The 24,159-nt window shown below is 46.0% G+C and overlaps 1 protein-coding gene and 1 long non-coding RNA gene across 3 annotated transcripts in view; one reads left to right on the top strand and one right to left on the bottom strand.

Annotated features, from left to right (window-relative positions):
* Positions 1–5,206, top strand: part of IQCA1 (IQ motif containing with AAA domain 1) — a 142,891-nt gene extending 137,685 nt beyond the window's left edge. Inside the window, exon 19 of the mRNA XM_059393777.1 lies at positions 4,657–5,206. Within this exon, the coding sequence (XP_059249760.1) occupies positions 4,657–4,785 (129 nt within the window). The 3' untranslated portion in view covers positions 4,786–5,206. The remainder of the gene's footprint in view (positions 1–4,656) is intronic.
* LOC132013674 (uncharacterized) overlaps positions 1–24,159 on the bottom strand; it is a 137,845-nt gene that overhangs the window by 21,577 nt on the left and 92,109 nt on the right. The window lies entirely within an intron of this gene.

Here is a 24,159-nt window from a genome sequence, read left to right as displayed (position 1 = left end):
AAGCCCATGATGGTTTTGTCCCAGATTTGCTGTGGCATGCTTCATTTTTCAGTGCATTTGCAATAGGGAATCACAAGAGGACTCACCAAAATTTGATTTTCTAATTTTTTTATTATAATCTGTGATGTTCAGAGAATTTTTTAGATCTAGAGGAAACTGAGAACCAGCTCTTCCAAATCCCTCTTTTACAGGAAGAAAAGAAGTTGCAGAAAGCTATGTGCCTTATCCAAGCAAATCACCATGAAAACCTAGATGCCCAGGCCAACAGGCACACCTCACACTCCTTTTAATCAAAATGAATACGACGGTGTTCACTTTCTGGACCTGGAGGCAGTTTCCTTGTCCAACTGAGAAAACAAGAGGAAAATTATATCCATGCAATTATACCCACCACAACATTGGCCATGCAATCATCAGGAAAAGTATCAGAATTCTCATCTAAGCCTTGTGCATCTGGAAGCCTGCTTAAGATTAGGAAAATTTCCCGCTGCAATATATCACTTTCCACCAACTCTAAAAACCATGTTTCCCTCCTGCTTTGCTGCTGATGTTTCAGTACAAGTTGGAAAAGAGTCACAATACTGATCTCCCACAAAAATTAGCATAAGAACTGACAAACTTTTCTACAAAGGGCCAGAGAGCAAATATTTTCTGCTTTGAGAGCTCTGCAGTCTCTGTTACAACTATTCAATGTTGTATCATAGTACAAAAGCATTCAAACGCAGTATGTAAATGAATGGGCATGGCTGTGTTCTGATAAAACTTTATTTGCAAAAACAGCCAGCAGGCCAGATATGGACCATCAGCTATAGTTTTGCTTAAAAGGGTCTAGGAAAACAGCAAAGAAATATTTCCAACTCCAAGCTGGAGTTTTTGCCAAGGATTTGAATTAATGTTCTTGTTAACTATTTAAGCCTTGTTAGAATTAATTGCAAATATTTACCCTCTTCTTGTTATATAACCTATTCTTTTCCTATTTTTTTTTCTTTTGTAAAATAATCATTTTCCTACTCATTCTGAGGAGCTGGGTTTGGGGTAGTAAAACCCATGCTTTCTCTTAGCTGGGTTTTTAACTTTCCGAAGTGATTTGTGTAAGTTTTTCTGTTCTAGGTACTGGAGGTCCAGTAACTAACTGATCACACTATTCAAGAGAAGGAAATGCTACCATGGTATAATCTGAGATGAGAACACACATGCTTCTCACTTCCATTCTTGGCCTATTTGATTACTTTATTTTTTTTTTTTTTAAGCAAACTAAATCATTTTTCCACCATCACTGCCAGTCCCCTCCCCCATCAATTTCTGCTTCTTATGTAGCTGAGGAGCTTGGTACAGCACTCGGCCCCAAATAGATGTTCAATAAATATTTTTAGTGGCAAATTTATAGAGCAGATGGATAGATGGGCTGACACTTGATGCTGGTGAATAATGTGATACTGTGGCTGAAGTTGCTTGTGCTCATTCCAATCATTTCTTCTCTGAGAAATTGGACCTAACTGTGCTTCTGACAATGTGCAGACTAGGATCTTGCAGATTCTCCAAACACATAGTACCCTGCTTCATGGACATGATGGAGAAAATATTTAAGGATAATGATGGTAAAAATCATAATGATGTTAGCTAATACTTATTGACTACTTCTCTGCCAGGTGCTGTTGTAACTCATTTAGACCTTATAATCTTCCATTTTACAAATGGAAACAGAGACAGGTATGGCAGGCAGAATAATGGCCCTCCAATGATGTCTACATCCCAGTCCCTAGAATCTATAAATATGTTTGGTCACATGGCAAAAGGAGTTAAGGTTACAGATGGAGTAAATGTGTTAATCCACTGAACCTAAAATAGATTATCCTTATTTATACTGGTGAGTCCAACATAACGATAAAAAGTAGAAGAGGGAATCAGAAGAGAGAACCAGAAAGTTAGCAACATGGGAAGGACCCATTTGTACCCCAAGTAGCCCCGTGTTGCTAGCTTGAAGGTGGAGGGGCCACAAGCCAGGAGAGCTGGTGGTCTCAGGAAAGTGTAAAAGATGAGGGAGTGGATTGTCCTCTGGAGTTCCAGAAAGGATGACAGCATGCAGACACCAAGATTTTAGCCCAGTGATATCCATTTTGGACTTTCAAACTTCAGGACCAAAGAACAATGAATGGTTTTGGGGTTTTTTTTTACGTTGGTAATTTGCTACAGCAGGAAAAACAGTGGGAGGCAAAGTGACTTCTCCTAGTCACACAGCTAAAAGCGAACAGAGCTGAAATTCAAGCCATCCTCCTAAGGCAATTTTATTACCCATATTTTATACTGTGTCTCAATAAATTAGGAGTTCATCATCTTACATTGAAAACAGAGCCAAAGGGAAAAGAAAGATGAGAATAATCCCCAAGTGCCAGAAACAAAGATAAATCCCAAACACTGGGACAACCATGTGCCTGGCCTGCAGCATAGAGAAAAGTCAAGACTAGGAAACAAGAAAGAGATTAGGGCCATAGAGGATGAAGAGGCAATACCTGCTGCTGTTGTGAATAGTTCTGTGGTATGTCAACATCACCAAGGAGCATTAACTTCAAAGCATCACTACAAGATGTGCTTCTGCATCTGGCTTTAGAGGACTGTTGAAGCAGTACCAAGGGACAGACAAATAATGAGAAAGATAAAGAAAAAAACAGAGCCTCCTACTCAAAAGGAACCTGAAAATAAAAACTCCAAAACATGTTAGGAAATCGAGTGCCTAGTACAGCCTGACAAAGATGTTTAAATTAATATAATTCATTCAGATGTTGGAAGAAATGGAATAAGAAGAAATAATTATGGGAAAAATCACAAAAGAAAGCTTAGAAATAAAAAATACAATAATTTGAAATAGCAAAAATAAAAGCAGTATGAACTCTAGACTAGGCATTGTCAAAGAGCAAATTTATGGACTGGAGGATACTCCCTCTGGAGACAGTACAGAAAAACCAAAAAGATAAAATCCATAAACTGCAATTAAGAACCTTTGAAGACATTGACACCTAACTTATGGAAGCTCTAGAAGAAAATAATAGAAGAAATGTCAAAGGAGCAATTATTTGAAGAAAGATTTGCTGAAAATTTTCTTGAATTAAAGACATGCGTTCTTAGATTAAAAATGAACTTTAAGTGACCAGCAGAAAAAAAATTTAAAAATCCACACAAACATATATTACTGTGAATCTTTGAATAAGATAACAAGCTAGTCTTCAAACATGCCAGATGGCCTACAAAGAAACAATGGGGAGGTCCTGCAGTTTTTTGACAGAGATCTGTTCCAGAAGACAACACAATCATTTCTGCAAGGTGCTGAGGAACAGTAACTGTGTGCCTAACATTTATCCCCAGCTAAACTAGCACCCAAGAGACAGGAGACAATAAAGACACTTTAAGACTTAAAAAGACTGAGCTAGCCTTCCACTCAGAGCAATTTAGAAATACCAGTAAAACTAAAGAAGCTCAGGGCAACTGGGTGGCTCAGTGGGCTAAAGCCTCTGCCTTCCACTCAGGTCATGATCCTAGCATCCTGGGATTGAGCCCCACTTTGGGCTCTCTGCTCAGCAGGGAGCCTGCTTCTCCCTCTCTCTCTGCCTGCCTCTCTGACTACTTGTGATCTCTGTCTGTCAAATAAATAAATAAAATCTTAAAAAAAAAAAAAAACCTGAAGAAGCTCATGTCCTACCCCACCCCAGGAATTCCATTTCTATGTATATGTCATAGAGAAGTTTCCTCTAAGTATACAAGGAGATACATACAAATTCCTAACAAAAAGTTGGAAATGGCCTATATGTCCATTAATAGGAGAATTGATAAACAACTTGTAGTGCAGTCATTCAGTGAAATATTTTACTACTATAAAGTTTATAAACTAAAATGTTTCTCAGCTTTCAAATGAAAAGTGAAGGTTGAGGAAAATGCATTCACAGGGCCAGTTGGAACCACGAGGTGCTCTGTTGGTATATCAGCTCCAGTATTTCTGCCATGTTTTCAAAAGTCCCCCTCCCAGTGTTTGTGTGGCCTCCCATGGCTCCCACTTGGCCACCAATCCAACTTCTGATGCCCACGTGTGAACCACAGAGGGTCATTCACATTACCAAGAAAGCCCATGCCCTCAGGACAGAATAGGATCCCCAGAAAGACAGGTAATGTTGAAAGGAAGACCTGCTCATTAGATGTGGACTGTGATTCTCTCAAACTGTTAACTCCTTGAGGTGGAAATTTCAAGTTGTGTCAAAATACGGGTTGGAAAACTCCCTGAAAAAAGAATTTGTGTTAAATATACATTAAATGTCCAAAGTTTGATGGCTGCTTGCCCCTTCCTTCTTAGCAAGCTTTTCTTTATTTTTAAGAATATTCCAGTGAATGCATGCCATTTTTTAAAATTTTATTTTTTCAGTGTTCCAAGATTCATTGTTTATGCACCACACCCAGTGCTCCATGCAATACATGCCCTCCTTAATACCCACCACCAATCTCACCTAATTCCCCACCCCCCCTCCCCTCCAAAACACTCAGTTTGTTTCTCAGTATCCACAGTCTCTCATGGTTTGTCTCACCTTCCAATTTTTGCCCAGTTCACTTTTCCTTTCTTTCTCCTGAATATGTGCCATTTTGATATTTTCCTAAACATCTGTTCTGTTTCAGGACTGGTATGCCAAAACCCCCATGGGTAAAAAGCGAGCTTTGGCACTAATGGGAGGGAACACTGAAAAAGAAAAGGACAAAGGGAAAAAGAAGGAGAAGAAGGGAAAAAAGGAGAAGAAGAAAAAGTAATGCCCTTCTGAGGAACCATCCTTGAGTGTCTCAGGGATGGAGGTGGACCTGACCTGCCGGGGAGAAGGCTCACCATTGCCTGTCTGAAGAAGACCCTGGCCGATGCCCCGAGCTCATCTGCCCCTGCGTTCACTCACGTCTGTAGGAGGCTGCACATCAAGTGTGATGTCCATCACAATTGTTTCTAGAGCTCTTGTTTCTCAGTTTGTGTGAAATTTGTGTGTAATCGAAATCCACTCTACACACAGTCTTTCCACTTCATCAGTACTAGTTGACAAATTTACAATATGATAGTTAGAAAATACTCTAATTTGACAACTATAAGTAATTTGAGTCTGTCACCAGCACTCTGGCTTTTTATTAATCCATAAATACTATGTATGATCTTACACATATTTTAATACATTAATTCTTTGCTCTATTAATCTATTTCGTATAATGGAATAAAAACTGTTGTCTGACTCAGTAATTTGGTTGTTGGAGCCAAAAAAGATGTTTAAAATTGGTGAGTTTAGGGGCACCTGGGTGGCCTTGTCAGTTGAGCATCCAACACTTGATCTCAGTTCAGGTTCTGACCTCAGGTTTGTGAGTTCAAGCCCCATGGTTGGCTCCACACTGGGCGTAATGAATGACTGACTTTGAAGATGGAGGAACCTAAGTCCAGGGTCACACAGTGGACATATGGGACAGCGGGACTAAAATCATCCTCCCTCCCAGACTGGTGCTCTTGAGAAGTGCAGGAACATGAGCAGGCCAATGGCTAGAGGAAAAGTACTACATAAACATAGGGTAGATGTGGAAATGAGGAAGCCTGAATGAAGAAGCAAGAAACGTTAAATAAGAACAAAACTAAAGAACAGAAAAATAATGGTCAAAAGATAAATTTAAATTTTATATGAAGATGAAAGTTTGTTTGGTGGAAGATGGTAAGTAACCTGTTTCTAAGTTGCAGTGGGAATGCCGGCAGAAGAAGCAGACTGCATTTATTTGAAATTTAATTTATTTAAAGATGTATTTATTCATTTTAGAGAGAAAGCAAGTTGGCACAAGCAGGGAGAGGGGGAGAGGGAGAATCTCAAGCAGACTCCACACTGAGCTCAGAGCCTGACATGGGGCTGATCCCACGACCTTGAGATCATGACCTGAGCTGAAACCAAGACTCAGAGACTACAGCACCTAGTTGCCCTAGACTTTAACTGAATTTCATCTGGAATTTAGGAATACCCTATCTGAAAGTTTTGGTCATAGCATAGAAACTTGGAAAATCTCCTTCTCTAAAGACCAAGCTATCTCTCTAAGTTTTTCCTGGTTCCTAGTAGGTTACCTCTTCAGTGCCCTGTATTTCTGGGAGTCTTCTGGTCCCCAGCACGTCCCCCCTGCCACAGTTGGTGTCTGCATGGGAGACAGGCCCAGATTAGGACAGAGACAGCCACAGGTCTGTGTGTTGGGGATTGCTTTGTATACACCATAAGGCAGTCTCCTGAGTCTGCATTCATAAATGACCTCGGCTTTCCAACTGGCCTGCTGCAGATTTGCCTCCTCTTCCAGAAGGAACTGTGGTTTCCACAGATGGCTGGCCTGCCCCACACTACCCACTTCAGACTGCATCTGGCCAAGGCCCAAAGTGGCTTGACAGATGGGCAGACTTTCCACCCCAACCTCAGAGAGCAGTTCAACTTCCATGTGTCCTAGACAGTGGCACCAAGACCCTTCGTGTCACCTAGCATGGGAACCAGATTATTGGCTATGAACCAGATTGTTGGTTATGACCCAAGAAGGGACTTGAAGGCTCTAGCATTTGAAGCTCATTACAAGAGTAGGATCTGTCTGCACCATCACAAAGGGAAAATCATGAGAACGGTAAAGAAATAGTGCTAACATTTTATGAGTAGACAAGACCACAAACTTGATCTTTGACGACAAGCCCATTTGTCCAGAACTCCTGCAAATTTGTGTTGATAAGGCTTAATAAACAATAGTTAAATGGCAAAAGTGTAACACATACACATGCGTTCCAGCAGCCCCTGTCCAGGAGAACAGTCCACAAGGATCAAAATAGGGGTCCAGGTCTGCACTCTCCCACAGCAGTAGCCAACAGTCTCACACAGCTACAAAACACTCAAAATGTAGCTGGTCCAACTGAGGAACCGGATTTCTTCTCTCACGCTGATTTAAAAACATGGCTAGGGTGATTACGTATTCAACAGTCCAGCTTTAGAATAATTGGTAAGGATAGCCTGACTACCTCCCCGGTGTCCCCTGCTCTTCCTCATGGCATACTCACACTGAGATGGGATCTTTTGTGGTCACACGGTCTCCTCCCAAACTATGGCCTCCTGCCTCTCACAGCGCTAGATTTTCCCTTGATTTCCCCATGGCTTGATCCAGGCAGCTCCACCTCCAGGTTCCCAAGAACAAGGCTATCTCCCACCCCAGCAAGGTCCGCCCCACTCATAGAAGCCCCCCGCTCTGCACAAGTGGCCCCCCGTGGGAGCCTGGCATGCCATAGCCCAGCACAGATGGTATCCACACCACGCCTCCTGCTTCGGATGCGAGGCAAGAAATGTGTACATGTGTGTGGTATGCTCACGCCTACGTATACTGCACTGTTTTTACCCACACAATTATGTATCACAGATATATTGTTTTACACCCCCCCCCCCGTTCCTTTCACTGAATAATATACCTTGGGTATTGTTTTATATCTGCACATGCAGAGTGGCTTCATTTTATGTCAGTTACATACTGCCCCGCTTTATGGACACAGCAAAATTTAGATGGATGGATAGATCAAATATAACAATTATTTATTTATACAGCATTACCAGTCTCCGATAGACATTTAGATTATATCCACCCTTTTGCTGTTCCATCAGTACCTAATGAATACATTTATACATTCTTCTTTCTCGGTGTGTATGGGAGAAGAAAATCCATAGGATGAATTTTTAGAAGCAATATTACCAAACCAAATTACCTGCATGTTTAAATTTGAGTAGCTCTCGCCAGATTGCCCTCGGAAGAGGTGCCCAGGGGTGCCTGGGTGGCTCAGTTGGTTAAGCGTCTACCTTCAGCTCAGGTCACGATCAAGCCCCATGTCAGGCTCCCTGTTCAGCAGGGACCTGCTTCTCCCTCTGCTTCTGTCCCGCCCCCCGCTTGTGTTTGTTCTCTCTCTCTCTCTCTCTTTCTCTCTCTCAAATAAATAAAATCGAAAGGAAGGAATGGAGGGAGGGAGGGGAGAGGGGAGGGAAGAAGGGAGAAAGATCAAAAGAAAAAGAAAAAGGTACCCAGCGCACCTGTCCCGCAGGAGAGTGCCAATTATGTTATCATCCATGGGGCAGGTTCCAAAACTGGGCACCTGCCCAGTGGATAACAAGCTATGACCCTGCCAGTGGTCAGTGTAAAACTCCCAAGTTTCTGGGAAAGGTGATGCAGCAATAAGCAACCTCCTATTTCTAACCAACAGAGACATGGGAGAAATGACGTGAGGAAAGAGAAATAGGAGGTGTGTGCAGTGGAGGGCGGAGGGGCTGGCAGAAAGAAGAGCCGTAGGCTCTTCTAGGGAGTTCTGCTGGGGCCTGAGCTATTCCTGGGCCATTATGTGACATTTAGCTCCTCTTGAGCGTGTTCTTAAGTGAAGGGGACAGTAATTAATGTCATTAACCCTCATTACAGGAGCGTTCTATGGAATAGGATCTGATTAAAGTGGAATGAAATCTCTTGGTGGCTCTGCACTCAGCCTGCCCCGATGAAGGAGCAGGTTTCAGGTTCAGAAGCCTGATTACACGACGTTCCCTAAAAGGCGTCCCCAAGACCATTGGGGCTTACACAAACACCTCCATCTGGAACTAGCAAGTTTAGAACCCTCTCATGCTGTTTGGAGGCTCTTAAGCCCACGTCCACATGGAACACAAGGGCAGTCATGGAGGTAGGCGTCACAGGGCTATTTTACAAAAGTGACACTATTTTCAGCCACTAATGACACTAGGGGACCCAAACCTCTGAGAGAAGTGGCTTCCGATGTCCTTGAAAGTCCAGACTTGAAGAGATGCATGGGGTGATGCTAACAACAGCGGAGGAAATAAGAGACGCTGGACTTGGAACGAAGCGAGCAGCCACCTGGGCAGTGAGATTTGGAAAACCAAAAGGACCTTGGCCTGGAGCAGTGGCTCCCAGCCCCCAAAATCCCTCCATTAGAATCACCTGTGGATGCACAGTCCTGGAACAATTCCGTTTCATTAGAATTCACAGCCGCAGCAAAGCGCTTCTTTGCTCAACTTCCAAGTCTTGCACTAAGCACCTGCTATGTGCAGCACCGGGATACAACCCGAATGAGCTGCTTTGCAGTTGAGTGGGGGAAGAGACTGAGTAAAATGGGTGTGCCATGAACGTGCAAGGCCAGATGGCACAATGAGGGTGCATGACCAAGAACCGGGGCACACCTCCGGGATCAGGCTTCATCCCTGCAGGGACCCCTCTCGGATGGAGAATCTGAGACTCCAGGTGGAAGTGGCAGGTCTGTCTGATGCTTTAACTCTTCCCAGCTGCTTTCCCTCTGTGGCTATGTAATTACCTAAGACAGTGTGTTTCGGGGTCTTGGCACATAGGATGCACTCATTAGGGTTTGCTGCTCTGTAACTGTTCAGGAGTCAGCTTCTCCCAATGAACTTTGGGGAGGGAAATGGGAGTCCAGGGGTCGGGGTGGGGGGGTGCATTCTGGCCTCCCCCACACTCTGATTTGTTGTCAGATTGCCATCTTCTTGCCTGAAGCAACAAGCCTAGTTCCTCCATGTGGCAGCCAGGCCCAGTCCCACTCCTTCTTTCGGCCTAGGGATTACAGTCTTAGAAGTCAGATCCCTGCAGTTAATTCTAGTGGTTTAAAGCAAAGACCCTGGCAGACCCCACGGCAAGGGCAGAGTCTCATCCCAGCTCTCTACTGGCCATGCACTCTCCGAGTTCCCCGTGGGCATGCATTCAGTTTCTGCCTCACTGGGCTGCTGGGAGAGGAAACCCAGCTGTGCCCGATGCACCTGCCAGGGGGCCCGGCACCACCTGTGTTCTCGGTGAATATCACCTGCTTTTTGGTTGCTTCAGATGCCCCAGATAGAGCCCACCCAGCAGAGCAGGTGCTCTAACGGAGGTCTCTCTCTACCTTCGTGAGATGATAGTGCCGTGCTGTGACAAAAGAGAGCTAGGGAAGGGAAACCCCTACCTTCTCCGGGCCAGGGTGAAATAAAGGGTCAGGTGAGAAGCCTGGAACTCTCTGTAGCGTCCCCCCACTACCCTCCATCTCCAAGCCTTTCATGCAACCTTGTTTTCCTTATTGGGGGCTAGTTTGGGGGTCCGGTAGACCTCCGTGCTTTGCCTCCTGGATACCCCAGCTCCATCTCCAGAGTCCTTGGCCAGCCTTGCTTTATCCAACCTTTCCTCAGGCTCCCCTCAGCCTGCCGGGGAAGGGGTGTGGCTTCTTGGGAAGCAGCACAGGCTGGGCTGGGCTGGGTTGTGTCCAAATTCACAAACAAGCTGAGTGACCTTGGACCAAGCCAGCCACACACATACTTACATATACACAGCACATGTACACACTACATGCAAACACACGACACACAAACACACACAGCTCATGACACACAGACATTTGAACATAAACACACATAGAGACATAAACACACATATCAACACATACACACAAATATGCACATACTCCCCACAAACCACATACAGATCCCCATGCACATGCACATACACACTACACACACACCTCCCACAAGCACGCATTTCCTCCACTGGGCTGAGGGCACCACACCTCCCAGATCCTCACGCTTCGCCCTGGGCTGCAGCAGGGACTGGAAGCAGCAAATGGGGAGCTCCCCAGGCAGGTGGTACTGGCCCCAGAGGGGTGGGGGTGGTGAGCTTACACCGAGTGAGTCTGCCATGAAAACATCCGCTTCCTACTCTTCACAACAGGAAAGGCTGAGCAGACCTCCCACAGCTCCCACTCAGCTGCACCTGGAGCAGGGAGCGACAGTAAGGTTCCGTGGCTACAGGCATGGTCGGTCACCTGCCGGAAGGGCACCTCCACCAAAAACCAGAACCAGTCATCCCCACTTCACCAGCAGGGCTCAGAGAGGTTAATAGTCTTCCCAAAGTCACAGAGCTCCTCCCCAATACCAAAAGACCAAGGTTGAGACTCAGAGAAGTAGGATGGTAACTGAATACAGGGTGATCTGGGACCCATCCTGTGGGCCCCTGGGTGCCATGTGTGTTTCCTTATACATAAAAGACAAGGGTGAGCTCCATAAGAGATAAGGATCCTTCTAGCTCTAAGTTCCTACTGCCCTTAGGACAGAAGCAGCCCAGAGACAGAGATCTGTAAAACCTTCAGCTGTGAGAGTCATCAGGGACACCTGAGATAAAAGACCCATGGCCCAGTTCACCACATCTCCTCCAGATGCATCCTGAGAAGGCACCCAAAATATCACAGCACAATGTCCTTGGCATATATACAGCAAACGTCACCAGAGTGCCAAGGTTTTTATCCTAAGAGATGCAAGACCCAGTGCTTATGAATTAGGTAAACAGTTAGAGCTCAGAGCTGCTTGCCCCAGAGCATCCTCAGGTGTAGAAAGCCGTCTTGATCTCCCCATGCCACTCCACAACCTTCCCAAACATGGTGTGGCCAGCCCTTTGGGTCATCCCCCCTCTGGAGTGGGTATCATGGCACCAAACAGTGGCTTTACCTTCCTTATCCCTGCTCACTGTCAAGGTTGCTCACCTTCTCATATGTTTAGGAACCCATCGGGATCTACTCTTTTGTGCAATGCCTGATAAGTCTCTTGCCTGTTTCTCTGCTGAGTTGTCTATCTTTTCTTTAACCAGCTTTAGAGTTCTTTCTATGTTCTGGAAAGAAGCTGTTTGCAGGTACGTGGGCTGCAAATATCATCTTCCACTCTCCATTAACCCTTTCACTGCCTTCATGGGGTCTTGATGAACAGTTCTTAATGTGAATGTAACTAAACGTATCAATTTTTTCTTTGTGGTTACACATTTTTGTGTCCTATGCAACAGCTAGTTGATTCTATGTGTTCTATGCAGTAGCTAGTTGATTCTTTGTGTCTTATGCAACAGCTAGTTGATTCTTCGCATACTTTGCTACAGTCTTTCTGTCCATTTATGTCTCATTGCCACCATATTATAATTTACTTGTTCTGACACACGTGTAGTAACTCACATTTTGAGAGTTAAACCAGCCTTTCGTTGTCAAGTAAAAGGTTGCATTTGAAGTGTGTTTTTATAATAATTGTATTATCTTTGTTAATATTTCGCATAGAATATTTCCAGCTATGTTCTTAAATAAAACTGCTCTATAATTTTCTTCTCTCACAATGTTCTTGTTGCCTTTTCATATCAAGACCTCTTTAAATCAGTAGGACAGAATTCTTTCTTTTTCTATCTGTAAGAATTTGTGCAAAATTACCTTTATATCTTCTTTAAAAAGTTTTGGTAGCATTACAGGCAAATTGAGTTTCCTTGTGGGAAGGATTTCAGTTTCCAACTTAACTTCTTAAAGTATTATAAAGCAATTCAGAATCTATTTCTTCTTGTGTCAGTCTGGTAAGTTGTATATTTTAAGGAATTCACTTAATTTATCTAAACATTCACATTTATTGGCAGAGAGTTGTTCCCAGTGCCCTCCAACAATACTTAAGTCTGTAGGACCTGATGTAGAAAACTGATGTTGGTTATTTATGCCTTTTCTCCTTTTCCTTGGCTTTTCTCTTCAGGACTTCATCATTTTCAAGGAGTCAGCTTCTGTAATGTTTTAATTATACTAATTTTTGAGTTTATCTTTACCACTTCTTCCTTTCCACACTTCTTAGGGGTTAATTTGCTCTTCTTTTTCTAATTAAGACAACTATCTCATTGATTTTTAGCTTCCTTTAAATATAAACTTGTAGAGCTACAAATTTCCCTCTGAAAATCTCCCTTGGTATTTGCCATGTTAAAAAAAAAAACAGCTCCAAGGATGAACTATGATCAGGGTGATGCATTTTAGGGTGCCTGCACATACACAAAGAATGAGATAAGCAGGGGCCTCCAGGAAGTGGGGTACACAAATGCTTATTTTCCCATTTACTGCATACCACAATTAATTAACTAATGCATTTGCAGTTAATTAACTAATGCATTTGCAATTAGTATAAAATATTTTTTAAAACACTAGGATAAGCAAGTGTAAATTAAAATAAATGAGATCAAAATCTAAAACTGGAGGCTCGGACCTCTATCTTGCTCTGTGTGAAAGCAGGCTAGAAAGAAAATGCCATACATTTAAAAGATTTAATAAAGCAGATTCTATACCATCTCTACCCTGTTGTCAACTTTAGTTACAATTTTTGTGCTAAAAACCTTATTTCTGTGTATGTCCTTAGGGAGCTCACCTGGAATCCTATGGTATGTTTTTAAAAAGCAGATAACGGGGACGTCTGGGTGGCACAGCTGGTTCAGCATTAGACCCTTGGTTTCTGCTCAGGTCTGACACAGGGTCTTAGGATCAAGCCCCACATCGAGCCCCATACAGGGCTCCAAGCTCAGTGGGGAGTCTGCTTGGTTATTCTCTCTCTCCCTCTCCCTTTGCCCCTCCTCCCACACTCTCTCTTGCTCCGAAATAAATTAATTAATCTCTTAAAATAAATAAAAATCAGATCCCAGTGAACAACACAAAATGTGAGTTTTAAGGAATTGACTGATAATGAAAAATAAAATGGGAAATAAGCATGCTTTACCCAGCTACTTAGAGGCCCAGGAAGAAAGGGGGCAGAAGCACCTTACAATATCCACAGAGTAGAAATTCTAGAAGAGAAGAAATAGACACCGAGAGGCTACATAGTTTACTGGTGACCCTCACCTGCATCCCCACTGTCCCCTCCAGGCCTGGCTTGGCATTATGTCGTGCCCTAAGACCTGTGGTTGGGTGTCCAAGCATGAGTTGGCCTCCAAGAAGAGACCCAGGGAGCCAAAGCGGATCATCAGTAACCATCCCCATACACACATCTCCACCCACCTGCCAGCCCTGCAGTCCCGCTGGTCTTCCTCACACCTTTTCTCCTCTGTGCTCTCTTGACTCTCGGTCCAGTAGCCTTATATCAGCTAAATTGTGGCCACTGTCACCTGACACAGCAGCCCTTGGGCCTCGAGGACCCCTAGAAAAGTGGGAATATTGGATCGAAGCAGAACCAACTCAGTCCTGGTCTGGAGAAATGTGAATGACGTGGGGGAGACGGAGAACAAGCCATCCCTGACAAGACGGCTGGGAGGGAGGGCCAGCCGGGAGGCCGGTGTAAGGCACCCGCTCTGAGCGCTCCAACCTGGGACAGGGAGAAACTGAGGAGCAACACTTCACCCTAGGTAGGAAGTAGCATGGGCCACTTCCAACCCATCCTCCGTGGGATGTGGCGCTTTCCCCTCCCCCCAGCCAGGCTCCAGTGTTTATGAGGCTCAGAGGGTGGGGAGCTCTCATTATGCTGCAGTCTGACAGCTCCAGGCCTGTGCAGAAGCGGATACCAGCCCAACACCTAGATCTCCCCGCGGTACACAGCGGGTAGGGGTAGGGGACGATGCTCAGCAGCCCAGACCCACAGCAGGCCTAATGGACTCCCAGGGCCCTCTGAACACAGTACATCATCCTTACAGGTGAGTCAGTGCTTAATTAAACATCCAAAAAATGGATGACATCCTCCTTCTTGAAAGGCAGATTTTACTCCACATGGGAATTAATTGATCCCGCATGAATTCTGCAACTGGTAGATCAGCTGATGGGGAACGTTACCTTTATATAAAACAGTCAGTCTCCCACTTCAAAGTGTTCTATAAGGTAAATGCAATTACATCCTCCCCAACAAGACATCCAAAATACCCACGTTTAGCTTTTGTGTGTGTATTTATTCTAAGCACAATGCCTACGTCCTGTGACATTAGTATTTCTCCTCACATCATTGAAAATATGAGTACCTTGGAACTAGTTGGAACAAATTATAATGCACCCAGCCAGGGCCTTTTGTTACACAGCTCTTCAAAGGGGGGTTTGCATGCACCTCTGAAAGCTGTGGGTCCACTGGAGTTCACTTGAGAACACTCTTACCCAAGTCGGCCTTGCAAATTATTTCTGCCCTATGCAGAGTTTTTATGTTCCTCGTGGCATCAAGTGACTTTGGATCTTGCATAATACATATGCACACATACACAAGGGGAGGATTATGGTACCATCAGGTGAAATAATGCTTATGGAAATGAGGAAAATGGAATGACTGAGGTTTTGTGTTTGGCCCTGGAGTGTGGGGGTGTCATGGTCAGTGGGTGGAGAACTTCAGGACTGTCAGGGCACAGTTTGCTCCTCGAGAGGCTGGCCTATGCCATCTTCCAAATGCTCACAATCTGAATATGGACTCCATTTGGTCTTGGTGAAGCCTATCCCTCGTTTCTATCCTCTTTCCAGGAAGGGAAGGAATGATAGGTCTTCTTGAGCTCAAATGATACAGAGATGACCCCAGGAAGACAGGATTCTACTGCTACTTCGGGCCTGGCTTCCTAGGCTGGGCTCTCCACCCAGGCCCTCAGTCCTGTGAGGAAGATAACCCAGGCTCTTTCCCACCAATCACAGATTAACCTGGAACAGCCACCCCTGCACTGGCAGCACCAGAAAGCTGACCACCCCTGCAGAGATGGGACCACCTCTTCTCACTCACGTGGCTCCCCAGTGACCAAGGACATCCAATGTTGTCTCTATGCAGAGACAATGGGCATGCCAGTCACCTGCCTCAAGGTCTCCATGCTTGAGGAAAATGGAAATGTTCTCATTTCTCAACCAGCACACTGAGAGGTTGAGGAAGAGGTAGACCAGTTGGTCACCAGCCCAAGGGCCCAGTTGAAGGGGACACTGAAGCAATACTGTGATCACAGTGCCCTCAAGTGGAGATTTGTAAGCACTGCCCTAGCTCAAGGGACAAGAGGCTTGCACTAACCAGCCGCCTCCTTTATCCCTCCCCACTCCTCGAATGGTGCTCTACCTTCCCACAAGCAGTTATGACTGGTGCAGCATAGGGTAGAGAGGGGATGCCAGAGATGGGTGCTCAGAGTGGTTCTTCTTGGGATAGATGAAGCAGGAAATCCTTAGCACCAAGAATCCAGGATGAGATGAATCATCTTAATGTCCTCTCTTGAGTCCTGAACACCCTAAGGGACCACATGATACATGTAGGCAGTACTGCATGCCCAAGGCAGGAGGAGGACAAGACTCACCTCTGAAAACCAACACTTCTGATGGTCAAGGTCAGTCCCCCATCTCCATAAAGATGGGCCACTTTAACCCACTGAGCCACTCAGGCGGCCCTAAGATGGGCCACTTTATTAGAGGGGCATGTCTCATAATGGTGGAGAGAATGGGGTGCCGGTTGAGACGGGACTATGCTGTGAAGAAGGGGGTATTGCTATTTCACCATCTATGATAATTTACACACAGAGTCACAGTCACAATTTAAGTTAAGTTAATATCTCCCAATATTTCAAGAGATGAATATTAACCAGACACGTTTAATATTCAAACAGATTTAGAAGGAATACAGAAGAATAGAAAACTTGGCATCTGCTCCTTCTCCTCTCTCCTTATCAGACCTAGGATTGGATGGGACTTCTTCAGAACCAAATAACTGTGTTCGCCCATGATTTTCTTTTTGTCTGGGTCATTAGATTGGAATATGACCCATGCATTTACCTTCTCACACCACTGTCACTGCCAAATGCAGACACGTGTGCACACATCTCAGCTGACATATATAATTTGGAAGTGCTAAATCCTAGTGATTTCCATCAGGTATGGAGGGAAGAGCTAAGGCACCTATAACAGGAACATTTGTCAGAGCCTTCCTCCAGGTTGCCTTGATGAATCCCTACAAAATGGAGGTTGTCTTGGTGATAAGAAGGAAGCCAAACCAGGAGAGTGGAAAAGATATTAGTATACTGGGGCCAATAAAACCTTCTTAAAAGTCAGCTACTTGGAGACACATTGGGGACCCCACAGTGCTTTCACCCACAGTGTGACACCCAGTGTCATGCTGGCATTATTAGGACAATAAACTCTCCTGAGATTTCTACCCGCACATCATCCCTGGAGCCCAGGGACTGCCTTCTGTGAAGGGAGACCTGGTGGGTGCTGGCAGCTGAAACTAGAGGCTGGTGTCTTATGGCTGCCTCCAGGGTGCCTTAGGGTGGCTGGAGGTCAACAAAGTGTCCTCAGATCCTCCCCACCAGATCCCATCTCTTCCTAGCATCCCTGGGATTTTAGGGAACACAGATAGTAAGGTGGGGAGAAGGTCCACTGCACAAAACAGATGCCTGTTAAGAAGGAAGGGTTCGTAGTGGACTGTGTTTATGCAATAGGAAGCAGACCCCCAGGGAGGGGAAGGGAAGGGAAGGATGGTGGGTCATCAAAGTCACCCAAAAGGTAGAGGAGGAATGATCCAGGTTGGTCTTAAGGGACTTGCACAACATCAGTGCATGAGAGGGTTCCCAGCGTAACCCAGTGCAGCTGCTGTCTGTACATGGTCACTGGCAGCCAGGGCCTCCCACAATGGCCTGCACCATTGCGTTTCGGAACAGAACCTCTTCATGCTGAATGCGCACTTGAGTTTCCTGTGAATCTGGTAGATATGCAGATTCTTTACCTGCAGGTCAGGAATGGGGTCCGAGATTCTGCATCTATGATGAACTCTCAGATGATGCCGATACAATTTGTCTCCAAAAACAATATTAGAAATACATCATCTGAAAACAATCTGAGGGTTTTGAAGGGGTGGGGGTGGGAGGTTGGGGGAACGAGGTGGTGGGTATCGGAGAGGGCACGGATTACATGGAGCACTGGGTATGGTGCTAAAACAATGAATACTGTTACGCTGAAAAAAAATTTTTTTTTAAATGCAAAAAAAAAAAAAGAAAGAAAGAAAAGAAAGAAATACATCATCTCGGGCTCCACCCCAGACCTAGTAAATCAAAATCTGCAATTTTTTACATCCCAGGTGACTCAAAGGCACATGAAGTTTTCAGTGTTAGTAGATAATGCCAAACAGTTTTCCAAAGTGGTGATTCAAATTTACACTTGACCAGCAAAGTATCTGAGTTTCGTGTGCTCCCTACTCTTACCTCCACTAGGATTGTGTGTGTGTGTGTGTTGTTGTTGTTGTTGTTGTCATTGTTTTGAGCCATTCTGATGCCTTGCTATTTGCCATATTCTTTTTTTTATTTTTTTAACCTTGTTTTCATCCATCTGGGCTGTTACAACAAAGATACCATAGATTCGTGGCTTATAAACAACACCCTTATGAACTAAGGCCCCATCTCCCAATACCATCACTCTGCAGGGGTGGGGGGGCAGGTGTAGATTTCAACATAGGAATTCTGGGGGGGACACAGACTTACAGTCTATGGCCAACCCCAGTTGGTAGATTATTATAAACAACTTCACCAAGAACACGAAACGATCTCCAAGGTTCTCCAAGATTTTCTTCTGCATTAATTGAGGCCATCACAGGGCCTTCTAAGTAAGTGGACAAAAGGGCTCCAGCCCCTGCAGGACTGATAAATACACAGCCCTCAGAAACCTCTGCTCTGGCTCCAAGTCTGTTTATGGACAGTTTCCCCGCTTTGCAGAGAACAACAGTAAGGACAACACCCACTCTACCGTCTCATATTCTTTCTCTAATGTATTCTCCACCTTATGTGTCCTCCTTCTGCAATCTCTCTTTTGCTCAGGTAACCAGATACGTGTTAGAGCTTTGACTGCAAATACAACTGCATGGCTCCACTTTCAAATTAAAATTTGAACACATGCTTGCAGACAGTTGTGTTTTTCTCTTTCTCCCTAAACATCTGCAAATCTCATAGAGAAAAGATCCAGTTCGTAGAAGGTTTGCCCATTGGTACAACCTCCCAGAAGTGTTTCCTCATCTACTAAGTCAAATGCTGATGCTGACCAGGCTTGTCCCAGGTCCTTGGTGACTTTACAGGCACCATGAGCATCAGGATGGGTGGGGACCACCCTTGGATGGACCAAATGTCCATCCTTAAAGGAGTAAATGAAGTCTGGCAGCTCAGCCCTCTCTTTTTATTAGCCTTTCTACTTTGAGATAATTGTAGATTCACGTGTACTTGTGATAAACAATAGACAGATCCTGTACAACCTCCACCAGGTCTCCCCCGGTGGTAACGTCCTGTAAAATGACAGTACAATGCACCAAGTCACAACAAGAACACTGACAAAGGCACGTTCTACTGTTCTGATTCAGATTTCTCCAGCTTCACTTGTAGTTGTGTGTGTGTGTGGTTCTATGCAATTTTTTTCATATCCATGTTGCTGCACCCATCACCACACTCAGGTTTTGGTGTGAACATACGTTTTCACTTCTCTGGAATAAACGCCCCAGGAATGACACCTCTGGGTCTGTGGAAATGTCATGTTTAGTTTTATAGGAAATTGTCATTCTGTTTCCCAGAGGGGCTGCAGCGTATTAAATTCTCAGCAGCGATGGCCCAGGGATCCAGCTTCTCTGCAGCCCCGCCAGCATTTGATGTTGTCACTATTTCTTACTTGAGCCCTCCTGATACACGAGCAGCGATATTGCATGGTCATTATAATTTGCGTTTCCCTGATGGCTAACGATGTTGAACCTCTTTTGCTGGGCTGATTGGCCATCTGCATCTCCTCTTCAGGGAAATGTCTGTTCGCGTCTTTTGCCCACTTTCCCTCCTTTTAACTAAATTTAATTAACTAAAAAACTCAGTGCTGCTTTTAGAGGAATAGAAATCACGCATCTCTGCCGGGGGTGAGGGGCGGAAACAGGAGATGTGCATCCTCAAACATTCACAGAAAGACCAGCAGAAACAGCCTTTAGAATAAGCTACACTTATTGGAAAACTATTGTCAAGAAGAGCATCCAGACACACAGGCCAAAACCTCAGCTGTTTCTGCCAGATTTCTGAAGGCTCTGAAAGACTATTTCTATACAAAGCTCTTCAACAGATTAATGTCTGTACTTATCTGTAGGGGGGTGGGTGTGTGCATAACATGACTAATGTGTCCTGGTGGCTCCATTAGGATGTGGTCCTAATCCTAATACCCAGCGCTGACTCCAACACACGGTGCTATCAGCAGCTATTAAGACTCTATTTTGCTAGAAATGGACATTCAGGAATTCCTGGCTTACAATTTCCCAGACCACACTCATCTCTTCTCTGCTCTGTTGCAGCATTTTGGAAGACACCTAGGTGTTTGAGAAAGTAAACAGATTGGAATTTCTTTGAGAGAAGCCCCAGCTCCAGGGAGAGGAACTTCTGCAGCTGCTCTGAGCAGGGGTAAGAGCCCACAGTGAGAAGAAGGAACAAGACAGGCTCCTGGCATGTCCACACCCGTGTTCACAATATTCAGGAGATACTCATGGTATTCATGAGAGTTGAGTGATGGAAGTAACCCAAGTGTCCACCAACAGATAAGTGGATAAACAAAATGCAGTCTATCTATACAGTGGAATATTACTCAGACTTACAAAGGAAGGAAATTCTGTCCCGTGCTACAATATGGATGAGGCTTGGGGACCTTATACTAAGTGAAATAAGCAATCACAAACAAGCAAATACAATTCCACTCATATAAGATCCTAGCACAGTGAAAGTCACATAGACAGAAAGTAGGGAGGTGGTCATCAGGGACTGGGGATGGGGGGAAGAGGGAGCTAGGGTTTACTGGGTACAGAGCTTCTGTCTAGGAGGATGTAAGAAGTTCTGGAAAGGGATGGTGGAGAGGGTTGCAGAACAGTGAGAATATACTGAAACCCACTGAACCATACACTTCAAATTAGTTAAAATGGCAAATTTTATACTATGTATATTTTACCATATTTTTTAAATGGGCTATTTCCTTTCAGACATACTTTAATCTGCTCTTCTTGGTCACAGCCTTATGTCGATTCCCCAAACCTCCAGGAAAGAGCGAAGTGTAACAATCTGGCAACCACATCTCATTACCTTGCAAAGCAAAGACTATCGTCCTATTTGCCAGCACCTGGGTCCAGCTCCACTTGGCAACACTCCTCTGGACTCCGGAGCAGCAAGAAAAGCTGGCTTTGGAGCAGGGATTTGACAGAAATCCAGGGCTTATTGCCAGAGTAGATGTTCACTGATTGTTTTATCTTAACCAGACCTGGTGGACACTGTGTTGGGGGGTGTGAAGTAGGAACCTTGCTCAGACATCAAGGGGATTCCAGACCACATTGGACCCTAGAGATGATTTCAACCAAGCCCACCTGGGGAAGCAGACCACATATCATACCAGGAAGGGACGGACCCAGGCCACCACCCCATGTCCTACAGCCAAACTTGGATATTTTGGGCTGTTTGATACACCGTCCTCCCCAACCCCAGCGAGGTTGTCACTAAAGTCCAAGAACCCTGGGAGGACAGTGCCTGAACATCTAACCCATGGCCGCCCAGGGATAAGGGATAAGTACGGAGCACTGTCGTGCACATGAGCTATGAGCTAAGTAGATACCCTCTCCCCTGCAAGGAAGGGGAGAGGCTCCCATGCTCCCAAAGGTTCCGATACACCCACTGTACACAGACGGTGCCACCTTCATGCCTCACTGAACAATGTTCACAGAATCATAAAGGAACATTCACTTTGCCCTTGTCATGGGCCAGCGCTGTTCACACGTATCAGAACCAGAAAGCACTACATTCCTCCCATTTTATGGAGGAGATAACGAAGGCACAGAAAAATCAGTTAACTGCCCAAGGCACATGGCTGGTAAACTGTGAACCTGGACTGGCTCCAAAGACTAAGATGGCAAGGGGGTTCGGCCCCGTCTCAAGCTGACTGATTTAAATCCCAGGTCCTTGGGGTTCCAGCTTTATAGCCAACCCCACTCCTCCCTCAGACAGACAGACAGCATCCTGCTGGCTGTGCCCCATCACCACCCCAAAAGCCTCTCCTGCCAGGCTTTGGTGCTTAACGTTCTGAGCCTGGGTGTTAGACGCCGTCGGCCAGTAACTCGCCAGTTAGAAGACTGACCGCTGGCCACTGCTGCCCCCTGCTGGGAAGCCTGGGCTCAGCAGCCACGTCCCTGCAGCTGTGGGCAGGTGGCCGGGTGGCCAGGGATAGAGGGTCATCTGTCCCCACTGTTGGCCCAAGGCCTGCCAGGAAATGGGTGAAGGAGCTGTGAATGGATCACAAAGCACCCTGAAGACATCCTCCCACTGAGGCCTGCCCCCCTCAGGGACCCTGGACAGGAACTCTCATTCATCCTAGGGAAGGGTTTCCACCCCACGTCTCCTCCATCTTCCACATCTACCCAGACCCCCAGTTCCTGCCCTCTCCTCCACTGCAAATGCTCCGGTCCACGCCATCGACTCCCCTCTGAAATGCTGCAGTGAGTTCCCACCTGCGTGCTGGGTTCTACCCTCGGTCCCTACAGCCGGCCCTGCGCTCAGCTGGGAGGCAGGGAGTCGCCGCCCTGCGCCAGACGTTCCAGGCACCTCCCATCCCTCTCAGCAGAGCAGTCCACAGCCTTACAATGACCATCAAGCCCTTCCGGGACTTAGTCTCCATTCTGTCTCTCCCGACCCTGCTCCTCGCACACACCTGGCATGTTCCTTGCTCAGGGACCTTCGCACCTGCTGTTCCGCTGGCCTGGGACGCTCTCCCCTCCGCTGTCTGCAAGGCTCTCTCTCCCCCCACGCTCCCTCTGCATTGCTCAATGTCACTTCATCAGAGGAGCTCTCCTAACCACCCACAGCAAACAGAAACCATCCTCGACACCCATGCTTCCTGCCCTGTGATTTTCCTCCAGGACACTCTGCACCCGTGGTCTCCCGGACGGTGGACACTCAGCGAGGGTTGGGACCTTGCTGCTTTGGTTGGTGGCTATGGCCCCATGCCCAGGGCTGGGCCAGAGGATCACTGGTGGAATTAATGAATTGATCAGTCAGTCCTGATCATTTCTTTACCCTCCACCTTGGCCCTGCTGCTACCCCAGTGTCCCGACCACAAAGCCCTCCCCTCCCTCTCTCCAAACCATGCTCTGCTCACTCACACCTCCTCCAGGAAGTCCTCAGAATAGATCCAAAAATCACATGAACCTTTCTTCCTATGAATTCCTTCACTTACATATCTCTTCCCACTTTCCCTTTGGCATAGTCCACGAAAAACATTCTCTAGATTTAGGACTAGTTGTCTAACTGTCCTGCCAACATGTTGTAAAACCCAGGGAGGAGAAACTGTGTGGTTTTATGGTCCCCACCCTCTTCAAGGGTCAGGAACAGAGAAGGCATTGAGCACAGACTCTTGCAAGCTGACAACTCTTTATTTTGTGCTGACCTTGACCTCCACACGTGAGTGGTCCCAAACTCAGAGGTGATGGACTCCCACTCAGGGAGAGCTATCCTCAGCAACCAGTGGTCCAGATCCCTGCAACCCCAGATCATCTGGCAAGACACCCAGGGAGAGAGCGCCCTCTTCTTTCCCGGCACACACTTCTCCCCACAGTGGTAGAACCGGTGAGACAATGGAATTCCCACGGCATGACGGATTAACCCCCTGGCCCATCAGTCTGCTGGGAAAAGCAACAAATGGGCAGAGCCGCAAGTTCTTGCATGCACCTTTATATGAAACCGGTGTCTCCTCCGTTCTGTGTTCGCTCTCTGATCCCACCCAACTTTCCCTTCAGGGAGTCATAAGCATCCATAGAAGTTCAATGGTGCTGCTCATCGAACCCCACCCCCCACCCCCCCACCCCCGCCACGCTGGGTGTGGACGTCCCCTCCCTGATGGAAAGATGTCCTAGATGAGCTTCACTGGTGCCTGAAAATTCTTCTTGATGATCCTGGGCTTCTAATTTCCTCTGGACATGGAGACCCCAGACCCTTCTGTACCACACTCTGGCCGGACTGTGCCATGCTCTCCTCCAGCACCCTCGCCAGCTGCAGATGTCAGAGGAGTGGAGAGAGAGGGCCGCTAAGAACACAGTCCACATCCTGGAATGGCAACCTTTCAGAGAAGGTCGAAATCAGCCAGGATGGCAAAGGGTGAGCCCAATTTAGAAGATTAAGATACCTGGGGAATGGCTGTAAACCTTCAGGACTCTATGGTGGGAAGTACAGATAATTCTGGATTGTTGACGTGTGCTCACTTCCCCTCTGCCCTCCTCCCCTCTCACCACCAACGGAGAGGGGGCTTCAAGCCAGAATACATTTGAATGGCAAAATAATTTATGCTTAATTAGGGTGCTGGATTTAAAATTAGAAGTTTAAATGCATAATCACATGGATTGTTTA

Source organism: Mustela nigripes, chromosome 3 (genome assembly GCF_022355385.1).
Source record: "Mustela nigripes isolate SB6536 chromosome 3, MUSNIG.SB6536, whole genome shotgun sequence".
In the NCBI taxonomy this organism is placed as follows: domain Eukaryota; kingdom Metazoa; phylum Chordata; class Mammalia; order Carnivora; family Mustelidae; genus Mustela; species Mustela nigripes.
The sequence above is the reverse complement of the archived record's forward strand: the minus strand, read 5'-3'. Positions and strand labels throughout refer to the sequence as shown.